This window comes from Elgaria multicarinata, chromosome 4, assembly GCF_023053635.1.
Source record: "Elgaria multicarinata webbii isolate HBS135686 ecotype San Diego chromosome 4, rElgMul1.1.pri, whole genome shotgun sequence".
Taxonomy (NCBI): Eukaryota; Metazoa; Chordata; class Lepidosauria; order Squamata; family Anguidae; genus Elgaria; species Elgaria multicarinata.
The window spans coordinates 55,928,109-55,947,112 of record NC_086174.1 but is presented as its reverse complement, the minus strand read 5'-3'; the positions used below and the strand labels follow the sequence as shown (position 1 = coordinate 55,947,112).

Sequence of the window (19,004 nt, the reverse complement as noted above, 5' to 3'; positions counted from 1 at the left end):
TTCCTCAGGGGAGGCCTTTCTTCAAAGGAATGTTTGGTGGTGGTGCAAGAGAGTTCCTTCTTGGTGGCTGCTCCCAAGGCAGGACAGTGTTGTCCTTCTACTGGCAGGCAAAGATGTTTGGCACGTAAGCTGGTCTGTTGGGTTGGGTGCAGTTTTATATTATTATTATTATTATTATTATTATTATTATTATTATTATTATTATTATTATTATTATATTATTATTATTATTTACATAGCACCATCAATTCTGTTAGTGTTGTGCTTTTTAAACTGTGTTTTTAATGTATTTGTTTTATTATTTTTTAACCAGTTTTAATTAACTGCCTTAAGCACCACTTTCTTGGTAAAAATGTGAAGTAAAAATCAAATCAATAATTTTCTTTTAGTTTTAATCATTTTTATGATTTTATATTGTATTTTAATGTTGATTTAGTTGCTTTGTGAGCCGCCCAGAGAATGTGTGTTATCATACAATCATAGAATAGTAGAGTGGGAAGGGGCCTATAAGGCCATCAAGGTCCACCCCCTGCTCAATGCAAGAATCCACCTTAAAGCATGCCTGACAGATGGTTGTCCAGCTGCCCCTTGAATGCCTCTAGTATGGGAGAGCGCACGGCCTCCCTAGGTAATCGGTTCCATTGTTGTACTGCTCTAACAGTCAGGAAGTTTTCCTGCTGTCTAGCCAGAATCTGGCTTCCTGTAACATTATTCCTCTGTGTGACAACCTTTCAAGTACTTGTTTGCTATCATGTCTCCCCTAAATTTTCTCTTCTCAAGGCTAAACATGCCAAGTTCTTTCAGACTCTCTTCATGGGGCTTTGTTTCCAGATCCCTGATCATCCTCATTGCCCTCCTCCGACCCACCTCCAACTTGTCTGCATTCTTCTTGAAGTGTGGTGCCCAGAACTGGATGCAGTACTCAAGATGAGGCCTAACCTGTACTGAATAGAGAGGAACCAATACCTCGCGTGATTTGGAAACTATGCTTCTATTAATACACCCCAAAATAGCATTTGCTTTTTTTGCAGTCACAACACACTGTTGGCTCATATGTAGCTTGTGATCTACAACAATTTTAAGACATTTCTTGCTTGCAGTATTGCTGAGACAAATATCCCCCATCTTGTAATGGTGCATTTGGTTTCTTTTTCCTAGGTGTAGAATTTGGCATTTGTCCCTATTCAATTTCATTCTGTAGTTTTCAGCCCAGCGCTCCAGCCTATAAGATCACTTTGAAGTTCGTTACTCATGGATGCAGTTCATCAGGGCCCTTCAGCTTGTACTTCACTTTTACCAGGGGGGTCATAGACCGACTTTTAGGAGCAGACTGAGCCAAATTATGAATAGAGCACTTCTGCATTTTCTTTGTCATTTGTTATCAATTTGTCATCCTCATTGAGTAGTTGAACCACCATTTCTTTCCTCTGTCTTTTACTATGCACATACTTGAAGAAAGCTTTTTTGTTGCTTTTAGCATCTCTCACTAGCCTCAGCTCATTCTCAGCTTTAGACTTCCTGATGCCATTCCTGCACTTCTGTGATACCTGTCTGTACTCTTCTTTGGGGTGGCGATAGACATAACAGCAACATTCCCCCCCCCCCATTTTTTACTTTCTCTTTCTAGTCCCTATTCCATTTCCTTTCCTCCTTGTCTGCAAAAATTATACCAGGCTGGCATGTAGTGTGTGTCATAGTTATATCACTGTCACACCATGGCTATGTTTGTGAGTGATAATAATGCAATAATAAATAATTCAAACAATAGTAAAGTCATTAATACTGAAAGACAGTCAGCAGCTTCCATGACCTTACATAGAACGTGCATGTTCTTTTGTGTTTATCAGCCATACAGGGAAACGATTTTCTGTTGCTTAGCAACTGTACCATAATGGTTGCTAAAGGGAGAGAATCCTGATTTAATATCATGTGGACAAGGCATAAAACAAGGAAGAGGTATTCAAGACATTATTTTCCCTTTGCTAGCTTTCATTATCACATGATAATGAATGTATAATTTGATTTTTATCCAGAAAAAATGTATTTAGGATTTCTTGCTATAAGTTATAAAAACTAACAGCGAATTCATTGTCTGAATGTGGCTCATGTAGCTAAAACAGTACCATCCACAAAGAAGCTGGAGGTATCAGCAGGCTTGGGGAACCCAATAGAAAAATCTTTAGGGGGGAGCCCTAAGGGAGAATCTCCCCCCCCCCCACACACACATCTCTTAAAAGCCCAGAGTAAACTGAACATGATTGACTTCTTGAAGAGGAATAGAAAATGGAATGGAGTGTTTTTGAAACAAGTATGGATGGCTAGCAAGAACCCTGCATAGGAGTACTCCATGTTGCAACATTTTGTTCCAAGGCCCACTTCTTTAATAACTAACATACAGTAGGGTCAAGGTTCTTTATATGTCACTTACTGCTTTGTTCAAAAGCATTTTGAGTATAAGCTAAGGCTGAAATTCTTGGTTCGTGAAGCTGATGACATTTAAGCGGAGTCAACTGGTGAATAGGTGTGCTCCATTTTGAACTGGCCCCAGATCCCTTTGAGACTGAAGCTTACTTGAAAAGGGGTTTGGTCCAAGATGGATAAAATTTGGTAATTTAAAAAAATTGTAAATACTAAGTTTTTAAAAATTTGGGTGGGACCCGTGGCTCTCCAGATGTCCTTGGACTCCAGGTCTCATCAACCCCAGCCAGCATAGATAATGATCAGGAATGATGAGAGTTGTACTCCAACAACATCTAAAAGAACACAGGTTCCTGCCTAAAATAATAACTAGATTGATATTAAATAATCCATACATAAGCATGGTAATTTCTAAACTGAATCAATGCCTCTACCAGATACACTGAGTTAAAGGAGGGTTTTCTATGTAAAAGAAGAACCAAACTGATAATTTCTCAGATATGAATGTTTACACTCTACCTACCAAACACAGGCATTTCATTTTCATCGGATGAAAATAAACTGCTCTAGTCTGCTCAGTAACTATCAGATCTTACTTCAACCTAACAGTCATGGGCTTTTCATTTTCTTTACCACCTTGTTTATGCAAGGGAAGGACTTGGCAAGGCAAAGTGAAGCAGAACAGAAGAAGAGAATTCAAATTGTCCAATGCACAGGTCTCTATATTCATATCCTTAACATCACAAATGGTCATGATTGCTTCTCATAATGCTGATGCTATATGGTAATATTTTAAAAACATTCCCTCTACTAGCCCTACCCGGTATTCCCCACCCCTTCGTAAGCAAAAATAAGCATTTAGCTTTGCAAAGGGGTAGCCAGTGGAAAGGGAATGTTTTTCAATTATTCCTGTAGATGCTTGACTCAAATTAAATCATTATGATTAGTGGCATATTTTCTTGTATGGGTTATGGGGCTTGTAGTTGTCTCTGAAGAATTCCAAAGCAACATTAAAAACTGAAATGGCTTTTGATGCAACCCAGATACCATTGTGTGTCACAGATCTGTGCACCACAGATTTGGCTTGTTCTTAAGTACTTTTTTCATGGCAGTTATAGAAATTGTGGTAATCTTATCATTAATAAAACAAGAGGCCAATCAGAGATCAGTTCTAAGGCAATGACACAGGAACCACTTAGACCATTTAAGAGAACACGTGAGTTATTTTATGTAAATATGAATTCAGTCTATATTGACATGTATAGTTTCAAAGCCTGATAAAGAATATTCCTCACCCTGCATAAAAAGAAACAAACAGCAAATATTCTCCAAATCATCAAACCCAACAAAGACTCACCGAGACAAAGACTTCTGACTTGGTTTCGTTCAACTGGAGGGTCAGCTTATTTTCAGTGTTATACACTGCATACAGTCTCTTAGACCAAACAGGTGGGATTTTGCTCTTGGATTTTAATGAGCTGTACAAGGCAAATGTCCGTTGTAAGTCTAACACCAAACAGCTGCAGTTATACATGATGACACCAAGCTCCTTCATCTGTGAAGCCAAAGTGCAAATCAGTAAGAGCACATTGTCTAGCTCAAGTATCTCAACCAATCGATGCAATTCTTTCAGAAGTGCTTTGTTTAAGATGATAAATGCATGAGACTGCTTCCCCAGTGTGAAATAAATGCATAAAGCTGGCACTTTAGTCTAAGACATAATGCAACTTCTTTTGTCTGCCTTCACATGTATGTGTTGATGGCAGATAAAATATACTAAATACCTTAGTATTAGCAACAAGAAGGCTAAACAACAGCAAGATGAAAGGTACTTTAATTTTATAAATATTATTTGTAAGTGGCTAACATGTTCTATGTTAAAAACATAGTAAAGAAGGAGGACATATAGATTTAATTTTCCTGAAGTTAAATTTCTGTCCAGGAAATAGAACACAGTGATTAAATACACATAAATAAAAATAACTCATTGCATGTTGCTTATTTTCCAGTTCTTTCAGTCATTAGAACAACAACTCTTTTGAATTTACTTCTTTACAAGAATCACCTTGGTTCACAGCTGGATGTCAAGAAATCATGCTGTTCTACTAACATCAGATTCTGGAGTACAGTTTACTCGGTTCCCTGGGGGAAGTACTTTTCTTAGCACACATCTACTGAAAATATCCTTATCGACATATGAATGCATTTTTTTTAATGGAGTACCCAGGATAGTTAAATATAATAGTGCAGTCCTATAATGTTTAGTCAGAAAAAACTCCTACAACTCCCAGCATTCCCCAGCCAGCATAGGTTTACACCCTAATATTATTTCACTGAATGTTTCAATTATGTTCAACTTCATAGTTTATTACTTTAATATAAGCACTAATAAATATGTATTGTGTTCCCCACTTAGCAACTAATTTGCAGTTTCAGTCCTTTTGTTGGATTTACTATATGTTTCTGCTATACTTTTTTCATTGCTGAGCTGTATTTTCCATTCCACTTTTAACAAATACCTCCAAAATTATTGGGTTGGATTTATACTTAGGCACATCTAACAGGAAAGGTGGAAGCAGTCACTCATGCCACCTCCTCCATATAGCTGCCCCTCCAGCCCCCTGAAAATGCTACACAGAGGGGTGGGGGATCCTGCAGAATGGTGTAGGCTGTCATGCAGGGGGCTGAAGGGGAGCAAGAGGAAAGTTGGGCAGAGGCACCTTCCATGAGTATCAGGAGTAGATTTATTGATGGTGCATAGCAAGATACGCACACACATTTCCCCTTCAGGTTGCCAGGTCCACACTGGAAGATGTTTCCTGTGCTTTTACCAGTATCACAGAAAAGAACCTTTCAGAATAACCAACATGTCCCATCAGTGTGTAGTGCTGCAATGACAGAATCTTTCTTTTATCCAGCTCATAAATGTATGGGATGTGGTTTTTCTCAACCTGGCCGCCTACATGTTTTTGCATGGAAGTGGGAAGAACTAGAGACTGCTGAAGAAATAAAGTCATCCCATAGACCATAAGGTATTTTCATAATAAGGACTTTTCCAACTTGCTTTTGGATATGCAAAGAGATAAGGAATGTGAACTGCAAGACAACCATATAAGCTGGTATCTGAGGTGTGGAATATTTTCTATTCAAATATTTCATGGAAAAGAATAATTAACTAAATATTTAAAACAATTGTAGGATCTCCAATGCACTTGTCATGGTTATACTCTCATAATTTATGAAGTGGATATCTCCTCTTTAGTTTGTAGACTTACAGTGTAAATGTACGCATGTCTACTCAATATTTATTTATATTTTATTTATTACATATTTATACTGACCAACAGCCAAGGCTCTCTGGGCAGTTTACAATTAAAACCATAATATATAAAAACAGGATTTTTAAAATGTCATATAAAATCAGAATAAGTCATACTCCAAGGGAAAGCTTGTCTAAAAAGACATGTTTTCAGGAGGTGTTTGAAGGATGTTACATTTTCCACCTCCTGAACCACACAAGGAAGGGTTTTACAGAGGGCGGGTGCCACTACAGAGAAGGCCCACCATCGAGGTTCTTTGTGACGACAGTCTGTTCATCTTGGAATGATGAACAGGACCGCCTCTGATTATCGTAAATGTCTTCTGGGTGTATATAGTTTAATGGGGCTTACTTCCACACGTGTGTGTACAAGATGATATCCTTAGTGAGTCAGTTCTTTATTTACTAATATTCTTGTACATTTTCTTTTCTCTCTCCATTTAAAGTATCTGTTATAAATAAATGTTGTCTTAAAGCTGTTCTTCAAATTGATTCATTACCATCTATTGAAAATTGTTTATTTGGGAGACTGAAAGAAGAATCCTCGCAAAGTTAGATACACACACACACACACACACACACACACACACACACACACACACAGAGGCTTAAAGATAATACATAATAAAGAGCAACAGAACAGGGGCCAGTTTATACCAGTTCTGTATTGCCAGTTGCTGTATCTAAGCAAGTGTGAGGGTGCTTCTAGATGAGTCTTTTATGGCTCCATCGCCTTACCTTATTCATGGAAGTTTACTGGGGAGGGGGGTACACAGGTCACCATCTTTTGTGAACCGCCCAGAGAGCTTCGGCTATTGGGCGGTATAAAAATGTAATAAATAAATAAATAAATAAATAAATAAATAAATAAATAAATTCTATTCATGATTCTCCTGTGTTTTCTTACAGCTACTTTCATCTTTTCCCCTTAGCATAAAATCCATCAAGGATAAAATGATAGAACAGCTGCACAATACCTTCTGATTACTAGTGCGAATAGCCCTCTATCTAAGCACCCTGAATCTGGGCACTGCCCTGAACTCTGTATGCCTGCTTTGACTTCGACTGAAGAAGCATGGGATATAAATGTAATAAATTAATATACTGACACATTTTAGAAGCTCTAACATAATGGTAAAGAGACGATCTCATTGCCAAGCTAAACCTAGTTATTATTTGCCAGTACAAATTGCAGCAGAAAAGCTAATATCTCATTAATCATTTGAATTTCAATTTCAGAACTGGAATGGAGCCATGTTGAGAAGGACATACATAATGCCTACGTTAATTTAAAAATTAAGCAATGTCTAATTATAGTTATTAATAATGCTGTATTAAGGATAATGCTCAAAAGCATTTATGCAGTATTGAGGATAATGTCCACAATTATTTATTTGTGCAGTCAACTTGTATATGACGAGTTGGATCCAGACTAAGTTAAGTTCCATTGATTTCAATGCATACCAAGTTCAACTAATTTAACTTCGATCCAACCCAATGAGTTCATTAACTCATTTGAACAATTCCCAGTCAACACTGAATATGTTGTACTAGAAAACAAGGGGTAGGAGAGCTGTAATATAGCAATTCCTAATGGTTGGAGAACAATGTGGTGTTTGATCCTCTGAGATATGCAGCCTAAACAGATACTTACACTGAAGAGAGTCGTGTTAGGCAGCATATCTCAGAGACTACAGAATGTCATGTAATATGAGGGAAAGCAATGAATGGTTTTTGGAAGATTTGATATTGTAGTCCTAAACAAAGAAACTAAAACTAACATTCATTTGAAGGGTTTTATTTTCTTTTAAACTGGTTCTCATTTAGCATTCTTGTCCTGTAAGTTATATATTACCATATTATATAGTTGGTCAGCACAGGTGGGGAAAATTATTTGTAAGGTTCCTTAGCTACAAGGTACATATTGTGTCTTGACTCTCCAAAACTCAGGAAGGAACTTGGCACTGAAGTGTAACAAGGTCATGGGCATATCATAGGCCCTTATGATATGCCCATGACATATCATAAAACTCCAGTGTATCAAATTCCAGTGTAACATTATCCTAAGTACGAACGTAAGAAAACAGTTTATCTCTATCCAAGTTTTATTTGATGTAAAGTAAAAGAACTAAATGTCACAAATGCCTTATCTTAAAAGAGCCAGATGGGCCTTTCCATAACTTTAGGAAACTCATTAGCTTCAAAACAGTAAGAGACTGATATGGTGTTCTTTTCACTATATACAGTTCTGTAATGAGGAGATGCAGCTGTCTTTTGCAGAAATGCAAATGAAGAGATTCTGCTTCAGCTAACAAATCTTACTGTAAACTCTGGCTTTGAAATATTACAGAGAAGTTAATTATTTTATACATAAGAAGAACCATGCTGGATCAGTTCAAGGGTTCATGTAGTCCAGCATTCTGTTCACACTGTGGCCAACCAGCTGCCCATGGGAAACCCTCAAGCAAGATATGAATGCAACAGCATCCTCCCGCCCATGTTCCCCAGCAACTGATGTACATAGGCATACTTCTTCTGATACTGGAGGCAGCATATATTCATTAGGAGTAGTAGCCACTGACAGCCTTCTCATCCATTAATTTATTTAACCCCCCTTTAAAGCCATCCAAATTGGTGATCATCACCATATTTACATAGGAAGCTGCCTTATACTGAGAGCATCATCACACAGGGGAAAATCACGTTTTCTTACCGTCACTTCTCCGCCCCCCACTTCTGTCCTTCATTACTTCCTCTTTCCTCCTGGAGAGGAAAGAGGAAATAAACAAAGAGCAAGTGGCCCATTCAAGGGGCATTTTTATCATGTTACTTTTCTTGCACACAGCATGAGATCGTGACACATTCCGTGTTTGCTTGTTTTTTTAAAAACCACGGATTAAAAGGGGTCTATTTTGCGACAAAAAAACAAGTGGAAGGAGCGGGAGGTGTGCTGGATGTGGATGACATCATCTAAAGGATGCAAGAACATCAGTAAGTGGGCAGTAGTGAGCATGTGATAAAATGCTTGTCTGATGACACCCTGAGTCAGACGCTTGGTCCATCTAGCCCAGTAATGTTGATGCTGACTGGCAGCAGCTTCCCAGGTTTCAGGCAGGAGTTTTTCCTGCCCTACCTGGAGATAGCAGGGATTGAACCTGGGACTTTCTGCATGCAAAGTAGATGCTCTACCATAGATCTACAGCCCCTCCCCTTACCACCTGCTGCAACCAAAAGCTTTTCTTAGTTACATATGTGGCTTCATGCTGCAGATGGACTGAAGTAATTATTTGTAGAAGTAAAGCTTATTTGATCTGTTGATTTGGGGCATATAGGGAAGCTCAGAGTAAGGAAATGTGCAAAGTCCAGCTCATTTCCTGAGTTTACAGTGTTACCAAACAACATAACTGGAGGAAACATTTAGGATCCTTCTATTAGAAGACATCAAAGTTCTGTGATTTCTATAGTATAGCGGACATTTTTATCAAGACATAAACAGGCTGTTTATGTCTTGATAAAGCCAAGCCAAGACAATTCTCAAAATATAGAATAGTTGCAAGAGCTCAGAGACCTGGGCAGGATCTACACTACTGATTTTAAATGGTTTATGACAGTATTGACAACTGTTCGGGCCCAGGGCACACTCCATATACATTTTTCAAAACGTTTTCAAAGTGTTCTATCCTGCTTGGTGTAGATTTGGCTATTTGTTGACAAACCAAAGAAAACTAAGTCTCTAAGCGTGATAGCAAAAAGAGAGCCTTGCATCATATACAATAATAACCTACATCCACACTTCTGCTCACATTGTAAAGAAAACCATCAAAGGGAGGCACTGCACTTTAATCTCAAGGCAGTAAGGTAGTGCAAAAGACTGGAGGTATATAATTATGAGGCACTACAACAATGTGCTGTGAGAATTCTTTCTCCCACCCACAGCCCCTTAAAATCATACTTAGAGGTCCACAAATATTGGCCTGACATCTTAACAAGCCTCCATTTATGCTTGCTGCCATTGCTTTCCCTTTCCCGAAGCCCCCTAAGCATGTCCAGAGGGCAATGAGGAGAGGCTGGAATTTCTTTTACAATGTGGTATGGAGAAGGAAAGAAATAACAAAACCCTTTCTCACTGTTTTCATCTTCTACAACCTAAAACTTATATTTAAGCACTTTGCATTTGCCAGAAAGCCTAGAAATAGTTAGCGTCTCCTCTCATTTGCACTGCAGTTTGTAAAAAAACCCACCAAGAGTCTCTTCCTTTGTTTCTTACCTCCGCCAAACAACATTTTATTAAAATTTGCATCTCCTTCAAGCCCTTCCTCATGTACGCAGAGAACCTGAATGAGAGGCAATATTATCCCAGCTATGCTAAAGTTTGGAGAAGACAAGAAACAGAGGGAGAGACCTCTGCTATATTTTACTTTCTCCAAATGTCAGTGCAAATGAGAACTTGGAGGAATGTGAAGGGGAACTGTTGGGCATCCTTATCAATAGATGGTCGGGGCACTTACCCCTGTTAAGTGCATTTGTGGACATCAGCTCTTACTACCCTGAAGTAGCCAGAGGAGTCCTTCTGTATTGCCAGAACCTTGTGATGACTTATAATTCTGCTGTCCACTGTCCCCCTCTAGTTTCGTCCGTCAGCATTGAGAGCTAGGGTGCTGCATTGGTTAGAGTGTTGGACTGGGACTCAAGAGACTTGAGTTCTACATGGCCATGAAACTCACTGGGTGACTTTGGGCACTCACTTACTCTTAGCCAAACCTACTTCACAGGCTATAGTGAAAATAAAATGGAGAGGAGGATCATGTACATTGCCTTGGGTTCCTTGCAGGAAAGGTACAATGTAAATATAACAAACAAACAAATAAATACATAAATAATCAGCATACCTCCCTACATGGATGTACTGTATGTGTGGAACAAATGGCTGTCTCTAGGATAGCCCCTATTGGAGAATCAAGTTTTATTCCATTTCATACTAAAAATGCTATGTATCTTGTGAAATGCATTTTAAATTACTTTTAGTCATCTTTGATACCCAAAGGAACCAGAATGCTCAATTATCTAATTCTTTCATTTTGCTAGACTGTTACATGCACAGCTAATGAACAGACCGAAAGACAGATTTATAAATAGAGATAAGATTCACTTCTGCTACAAGACATTTCCAAGAGACAGCTAGATGAAAGTTTGACATTCCAGCAGCATGGAAGGAGACAGGCTATTAGCTTTCATACAATGAGAAATGTCATATTTTATTATCAGTCTATAGAGTTTCCCTCAAATTTGCAAATACTTTATATTTAAAACGATCACTTGAGATTATAGGAATTTCAAAAGGAAATTGGCTGAAATATATTGTTTCAGATGCAAATGTTGCTCCCATGCAAAGATGATTTGATAAAAAACTCTTATTATCAAGAAGGTCAAAGAGCATTTTTCAACTTGTTAATATAAGCATAACAGAAAACGGGTTCACATGAATACATCTGGAAACACAATTGCTGATAAAAGAGAATGCTTACACTGATGGATTTTGAGGTACTGAAAATATAAGTTCAGTTTTCCATCACAATAGAATCTTGATTATGATGTCAGGAAGAAAGCAATGGTAGATAGCTGTTGCCAATGGGATCTCTCTTCTCATTGAGAATAGTTAGCACATGCGTCTAGTTTGGTCCTGAGTTAAGCTCGAGTAGTTAACTATAAAGTTAGTGCATCAGTGCAGAGTTCTGTGTGCAGTCTGATGTGTAGAACTCCTTTGTCACTTGCTAAATTATTAAGTACAGCATATTTAAGATGATATGAAAGTTGCAAACTCTGTGTGTGCACAGGGACTCCTGCATTTGTGGTGACATAGGAAATACTAGCAAAAAGGTAAGATGCAGATAATGATTCATGCAGCTCATCTTCACCTACTGGCTTTCTGGGACAGGGGTGGGAGGGAGGATCCTGGGCGTTCCCACTACCGGGATGGTACAGCGTGCATGTGCACACTTGCAGCATGCACATACCAGCGCGACATCCCAAAAGTCAGGAGGGACAGTCCAGTGTGATGGGGTTTTTTTTGAAGCAGGAGCCAGTCGCGCAATTGTGCAGCCCAAATCCTGCGAAAAATGTGAGTAAAAAAGAAAAGAAAAACTTGACGCTGAAAAGCTCTAGCAGCCATCCTGGGGATGATGAAACTGCTGCCCCCCCCACCCCTGATGGGCACGGAGCCCCCCCTGCACCACTCTGTGCCTGTTAGTGCCCTCTGCTTGTGAGGAGGAGGGAGCCCTGGGAGCCCTCACCATACCACTCGCAGTCCTTGGGGTTGTCCTGGGTGTGCAGGAAAAACCGGGACAAAACACGGTTGCATTTATCCTATGAAAAGTGAGCGGTTGTCCCTGGTTGACCCTGGGATCCCCTGTGTGTCATTTGGATGCACAGGGAACGACCTCAAGCTGACCCTGGGATAAATGGATGGTGTAGATATGGTCTCTGTGTTAGGTGTTATTTGAATACTGAAGTGAGATGGTTCTTTTCCCAGTCAAAGAGTCCAAATATGTAAAAGTGAAGGGAGAGGATAGGATAGGAGCTTATGAAGTTGGATGTAGGTTAAGGAAGGATACACTGGAAGCGGAAATGCAGTAAAAGAAGGGATAAATGATCCAGGACAAGCTTGGAAGAGTTGGGTGATAATTTTTATTTTAAAGAATTAATCTGTCTTTTAATGTGTAATTGTATGATTTTTTTTATAATGGATGTGGGGGGGGGGGTTTGTGTGTGTGTGTGTGTTTTTATGTTATGTACACCACCCTGGGATCCCTTGTGGATGAAGGGCAGTTTATAAATTTTAGATTTTTAAATAGACTCCCCAAGGTGACTTATAATTAAAACTTAAAGCATTCATCAACAGAAGAAGAGGAGAGAATCTTAAAACTAAGAATCTTAAAACTAGAGTGTGGAGCTAAAACATTTAGGATGCATTCCCATTGTGCTTACTTTGATGCAAAGGATACTATATGACCTCACATTTTAAAACCGTCATTAATATAGGGCTTTCTTTGTGGCAGCACCCCAGTTGTAGAACTGTTTCCCAGTTTTAGGCAGGTTGATAAACTCTTTTTTGTTCCATGTGACTTTTCAGTATTTTAAGGATGCAATCCTATGCATGTTAAGGCAGTAAAAAGTCCTGCAACTCCAAACATTTCCCAGCCAGTGAAGATATCCATTGTGTTCTTTTAAATACTTCTGATTGTGCAGTTTAACTACCTGTGTCAGTGATGTCCACTGTAAACTGGCACTTCCAAGGTATACATGTTGTTTATCTACAATCCAGAATGAGGACTGCAAATGTCCATCATTGTAAGCCGTCAAGTTAATATACATCACTTCTGCACCTAAGGAGGATAAGAACACAACAGTTACAATTGTGCAAAAGTATATTACCTGCTAAGTATTTTTGGAAATGCAGCATTTGGATTCTATCATATAAACGTGTATCAGGAAATAAGCCCCATTGAGCTTAATGGGACTGACTTCTCAATTAACCTCCATAGTACTGCACCATTAGTAACTGAAATCTTCTCATTATACAAGCCAAAAATGACATATTTTGCCATGTTTAATGTGCTTCTCCCCCACCCCACCCCACTTAGGCATTTAAAAAGTCTAATTGCTGCATGGGGTGGGGATCATTGCTGGAGAGGGAAAGGCTAACCTCCCACTCCTTAATGCTGCAACCCCCTCAAAAACAAAAAAATAAAAAAATACCCCTAAACAGAGGATGTGCGATTGCTTCAATGTGTCTAGCCATAATGGAACTTCAATCTAATTTGAATAAAGCTGGTGGACTGAATGAAGTTCAGGCAGGAGTTGCCATATGTTAGGGTGACCATATGAAAAGGAGGAAAGGGCTCCTATATCTTTAACAGTTGTATTGAAAAAGAAATTTTAGCAGGTGTCATTTGTATATATGGGGAACCTGGGGAAATTCCCTCTTCATCACCACAGTTAAAGGTGCAGGAGCTATACTAGAGTGACCAGATTTAAAAGAGGGCAGGGCACCTGCAGCTTTAGCTGTTGTGATGAAGAGGGAATTTCACCAGGTCCTCCATATATATAAATGACACCTGCTGAAATTTCCTTTTCAATATGACTGTTAATGATACAGGAGCCCTGTCCTCCTTTTCATATGGTCACCCTACCATATTTATTCTTGACAATGACAGGTGAAATCATGCTTTAATGAGTCCCAACCATAACAATGTTTATTAAACGAAGACAAAGCATTCCTTGTCAGGTCAGTAATGCATCAACTTGAGCAGCAGCAGTACAAAGCTCAGGGCTATGTTTTTCAAACTTTTTATTTTGAGGGAATACTTTTCACAGTGACTGTCTGTTAAGACCAGATTTACAGTCCCCAAAATATTTTAACTGCTCGGCCTTGATTTTAAAAATGGCTGTTGAAATGAAATACAGTGAATAAGCAGATTTGATTTATTGCTGACCCCCTACTGAGTTTTGTATGGCATTTCATTACAATATTGTGATTTGGGGTTTGTGTTTATGGTCCACTATATTGTGTCTTTGTATTGTTTTTATTATTACTGTTAGCAACCCTGGAGATTATACACTAGAAGACAGATTAAAAAATGAATTTAATAAAATAAATGCATGAAAATTACAACTTCACTGGCAACTCCAAACTTTCTGTTTTCTCCTTCATTCACCATTTTCTATGAACCAAATTTTTTAGTTTTAAAAATAGACCATCTGTTACAAGTGTGAGATTTGAAACTACCCAGCTATAAACACACACACACACACACACAAATATGACACATGCACACAACATAAAGCCAATAGCTAGAAGTGAGAATGGTAAATGGTTCTTCAAATGTTTCATTCATTCCTGTTGGGAAGGTTGCTTTGAGGCATTGATTGAGTTCCCCACGATGAGGAGAAACAAAGATAAGGTAAACTGGCAGTACAGTATGAAGAGAACAGTCTCTTCATACATTAACACCAGGTGGTTAAATGGGAAAACATACAGCATACCCAGAACCTTGGAAAATAAAAACGAAAGCAGTTCAGACTGAAATGATTTTACTATAGCCAGATGTAAATTGGGGGGGGGGGGAGAGACACAGTGTAAATACTTCCTGCTCTCTGCTAACTTAATGGAGATAATGCAATTTACTTCCTTAATGGCGATAATGCAATTTACAGAATACAAAAAGGAAGGCATTTCAAGCAGCTTTCAATGAGAATCTTTTTGACAAGCACGTGCCCTTATTGTTGTTAGAGCATGGGTTGTATTCAGTTTTCAGTGCACCCTACTTGGCTGGCAGAAGCAGACCTCCTTGCTCCTCAACCAGCTCCCTGAAAAAGCTACACAGAGGGTTGAGGGACCCTGCTCAATAGGGTTTTCTTTTGGGAATTTTTAAATCCATAATGGCTTTGCTCAAAACAATTCACTCTGATAACCAATGGTCTGCAATAGGGGTTGTTTAATCCATTGTGGGTCATTGCGTTGTCTGTCAGGCACAATGGGTTATTTTGCTCACCTACAAAATTGTGCAGCAAGAGCAGTTCAGATCGTTGCTGCTCTGTTCCTCACAGGTATTCTCTGTGTAATAATAACAGGTTGCACAGGCTATTCCAGCAGTGTCTATGGGAAAAAATGTGCAATATGGAACATGCCAGCAACGGCTATGGGGGAAATGCGCAATTGCAGGTCTTCAGGGTGTGTTGAAAGCCTCCCTACAAGAGGCATCTCTGTGTGTGATTTTGTCCTATTCCTATAAATCACCAAGGGTTTATTTGCCATCCCCTTTTTGGTGCACATGGGTTTTTGCTCCTTTGTGTGTATTGTGCAGGGTTTTGATGGTGCATCAGGTGCCTCCCAACTAGAGGAGACTGTACCTGTGTATGGACAACACAATAGTCAATGGTGGGTTAATAGTCAACTCCACCACTGATTATCAAGAGAGTTCTCCCCATATGACATGATTATAATCAACGGTTGTGTGGATTAAGGCAAGTGTCAGGTTGATTATTAATCAACAGTGTGTTTGATTGACACATCTACTGCCATCTCTCCCCTCCCCCCACTCAATTCTTCTGCTGGTATACCATCAGCCATTGTGAGTTCTGCTGGCTGGATTAGAGTGGCATCTGCCATTTTGGTTGCTCTTGCCAGGGGACTCTGTAGTCGCTGAAAATAACTAATTGTGTGCAATGAAATAGTCAACAGTGCCAGACAATCAACCAACCGTGATGTGACAGACAACACAATAATTATTTATTTATTTATTTATTTATTTATTACATTTTTATACCGCCCAATAGCCGAAGCTCTCTGGGCGGTTCACAAAAATTAAAATCATCATAAAACAACCAACAAGTTAAAAATACAAATACAAAATACAATATAAAAAGCACAACCAGGATAAAACCACGCAGCAAAATTGATATAAGGTTAAAATACAGAGTTAAAACAGTATAATTTAAATTTAAGTTAAAATTAAGTGTTAAAATACTGAGTGAATAAAAAGGTCTTCAGCTGGCGACGAAAGGAGTACAGTGTAGGCGCCAGGCGGACCTCTCTGGGGAGCTCATTCCACAACCGGGGTGCCACAGCGGAGAAAGCCCTCCTCCTAGTAGCCACCTGCCTCACTTCCTTTGGCAGGGGCTCACGGAGAAGGGCCCCTGTAGATGATCTTAAGGTCCGGGTAGGTACATATGGGAGGAGGCGTTCCTTCAAATAACCTGGCCCCAAACCGTTTAGGGCTTTAAATGTCAATACCAGCACTTTGAATCGGGCCCGGACCAACCATTGATTATTTAACCCACCATTGGTTATTATGTTGTCCAAACCCAGTCTAAGTCTCAGTTCTGTCCCAATCCTGCAAACTTCCAGCACTTTAGAGCCACCATCCCCTTGCCAAGCTGATCCTGGAAGTGCTGAATGAAGCCCCTATACTTTACCCCACACCTCTCCCCTCTCCCTAGGATATTGCAGAAGGTTAAAACAGGCTTCTGCAATGCTGTCAATCGGTGAAACAGCACCACTGTTTGGGTGTGAGGAGTGCAGCAGGGCAAGGGCTGGAGGTGAATCAGATTATGCACAGTAGCTTAATAAACTATGTACAAAAGTTTATTTGTCTGATTGTGTAGGACATAATAGTAGCTTTATTTCAAAATAAGCTACTGTGCGTGGCTCATTAACCCATCATGGTTTAAAGTGATGTCCAAACCCAACCACTGTTGTTTTTAAATAAACAGAGAAGCAATGGTTTAAAATTTAATTGGGAGAAGTTATCTGCTTCAGAGCTTGGAGGACCCATAGGAGAGAGAAAACAAGGGAATTCCCCTACGCAAGTGGGAATGTTGTATATAACCCATTATAATGAATTTTTATACTCTTGGTATAACAAGGCCTGATCCAGATCATAAATGCAACAGGAGCAAAGGTTTAAATTACCAATCCAGTTGGAGACCATGTGCTTATTTTACATAAAAAAGAAACAAAGACATAGCTAACATAAATAATTTCAGAGTACCATGTAGTTTGAGTCTAAAACAATTTGGAAAAATGTGATAAATACAGTATCACTGATGGTACAATTGACTATACCTTTAGATCCTCTGATGATCCTTTTAGGACATTTAGAACAATTTGGTTCAGATAAAAGAAAACTAATATATTTATTAACTGCTGCTAAAATTTTGGTAACTCAAAAATGGAGATGTGTCTTCCATGCCCTCATTTACAGAATTGCTAGTGATTGTTTCAAAAATGCTTAAATAAAAATAAAACAAAATAGCAGGTTACAGAGTAGAAATGATTGAGAGAAGGAAAAACAAATTAGAAAATGTAATAATACTTGGCCTTCTATTATCTCTTTTAAGAAATTCAGGAATGTTTTTGTTATTGATAAAACAGATTATTTTCCTATATAAGATTATTTTCTCATATAAGACAGTACAGGTATTATAAAGATACCAATTATTGAATATCTCCATTATTTTCAAAAGAAAATATAAAGTCGTAACATTTAATTGTCCTACCTCTGTCAGTGTACACTACTGCAACATTATACGCTTATATGATAATGTTTCTTTCCAGCAAACTTTGAGAACATTTATTTGAAAGGACACTGTTTTGACCTCTAATTGCAACTGTATGTCTTGGTACTTTCAAGCCAAAACTGTTTCGAAGGTTTGATACCAGAATTAGCTCCCTGTTTTGCTGAGTTCTTGCATCATCTGATTATTCTGCCTAGATGCATTAAAATCAGCATTTGCTGAGTGTGCAAAATCAAGGAAAGAGACACATTTAAATGTGGTTTTGAATGGCTACAGTATCATTGACAAACATTAACAATAATTAACTAAACTCAACAAGGTTATTTAGGATAGACAGCCATTATCTGTCCCCACAGGGGCAGAAAATATATAGATCTCCAGATATTTTGGCTTGCATAGCTAATGGTGAGGGATCATCGGAGTTGTAGGACCCAGATTGTCTGTTTCTGCTTTAAAAGGACCTACCAAGAGGAGGATTGAAATAGATTGACCAGCCAATATATTTTCATATTTAAAGCACTAGCCTGCCAACACTCCCAAACGGCTTTTTTTCCTTTCTTTTTTTTGCTGAAAGAATCAGGTAAAAGTGAGACTGGGGCCTTAGCTAGACCTAAGGTTTTTCCTGGGATCGTCCCGGGGTCATCCCTGCCTGCTCCTGGGATATCCTGTGTGTCATTTACATGAACAGGGATGATCCTGGGATAAACCTTAGGTCTAGCTAAGGCCAGGGTCTCTTTTGGAACCACAGAAAACCCTTGTTGATTGTTCTGCTCTTCCACCTAGGAAAGACGTTTCCTGTGCAAACCATCCCAGCCTTACAAAAATGCTATGTTGACCATAAGAAAAATTCCAAAATCCATGTATATTTTATTTATTAATTTACATTTGTATACTGCTACACATCTAAAACAGATTCCGGAGTGGTAAACATAATAAAAAGATTACTGGAAGTAATATCTGTGTTAGGCTGACCAAAAGATCACAGAAAACTGTGCAAGCTTTCAAGATCCCCATATTTTTCTTCAGGCAAGATGTTAAAAGGATAGAGAGGGGTGGGGTGGGGGTGGGGCAAAAGGTAGGCATCTTTTCACACACCCCTTCCCTCTCCCACCTGCCTTTTTAACATTTTTCCTGAAGAAAAGATCTGACCCTCTTGAAAGCTTGCATAACTCTTTTGGGTGATATTTTGGTA

General features: G+C 38.9%; 1 protein-coding gene across 1 annotated transcript in view; it reads right to left on the bottom strand.

Annotated features, from left to right (window-relative positions):
- The window catches only part of PLD5 (phospholipase D family member 5), a 127,020-nt gene that overhangs the window by 9,301 nt on the left and 98,715 nt on the right, over positions 1-19,004 (bottom strand). The window contains exons 5-6 of the mRNA XM_063125639.1: positions 12,992-13,119; positions 3,776-3,973 (exon numbers count right to left, since the gene is read on the bottom strand). Of these exons, the coding sequence (XP_062981709.1) occupies positions 3,776-3,973; positions 12,992-13,119 (326 nt within the window). The remainder of the gene's footprint in view (positions 1-3,775; positions 3,974-12,991; positions 13,120-19,004) is intronic.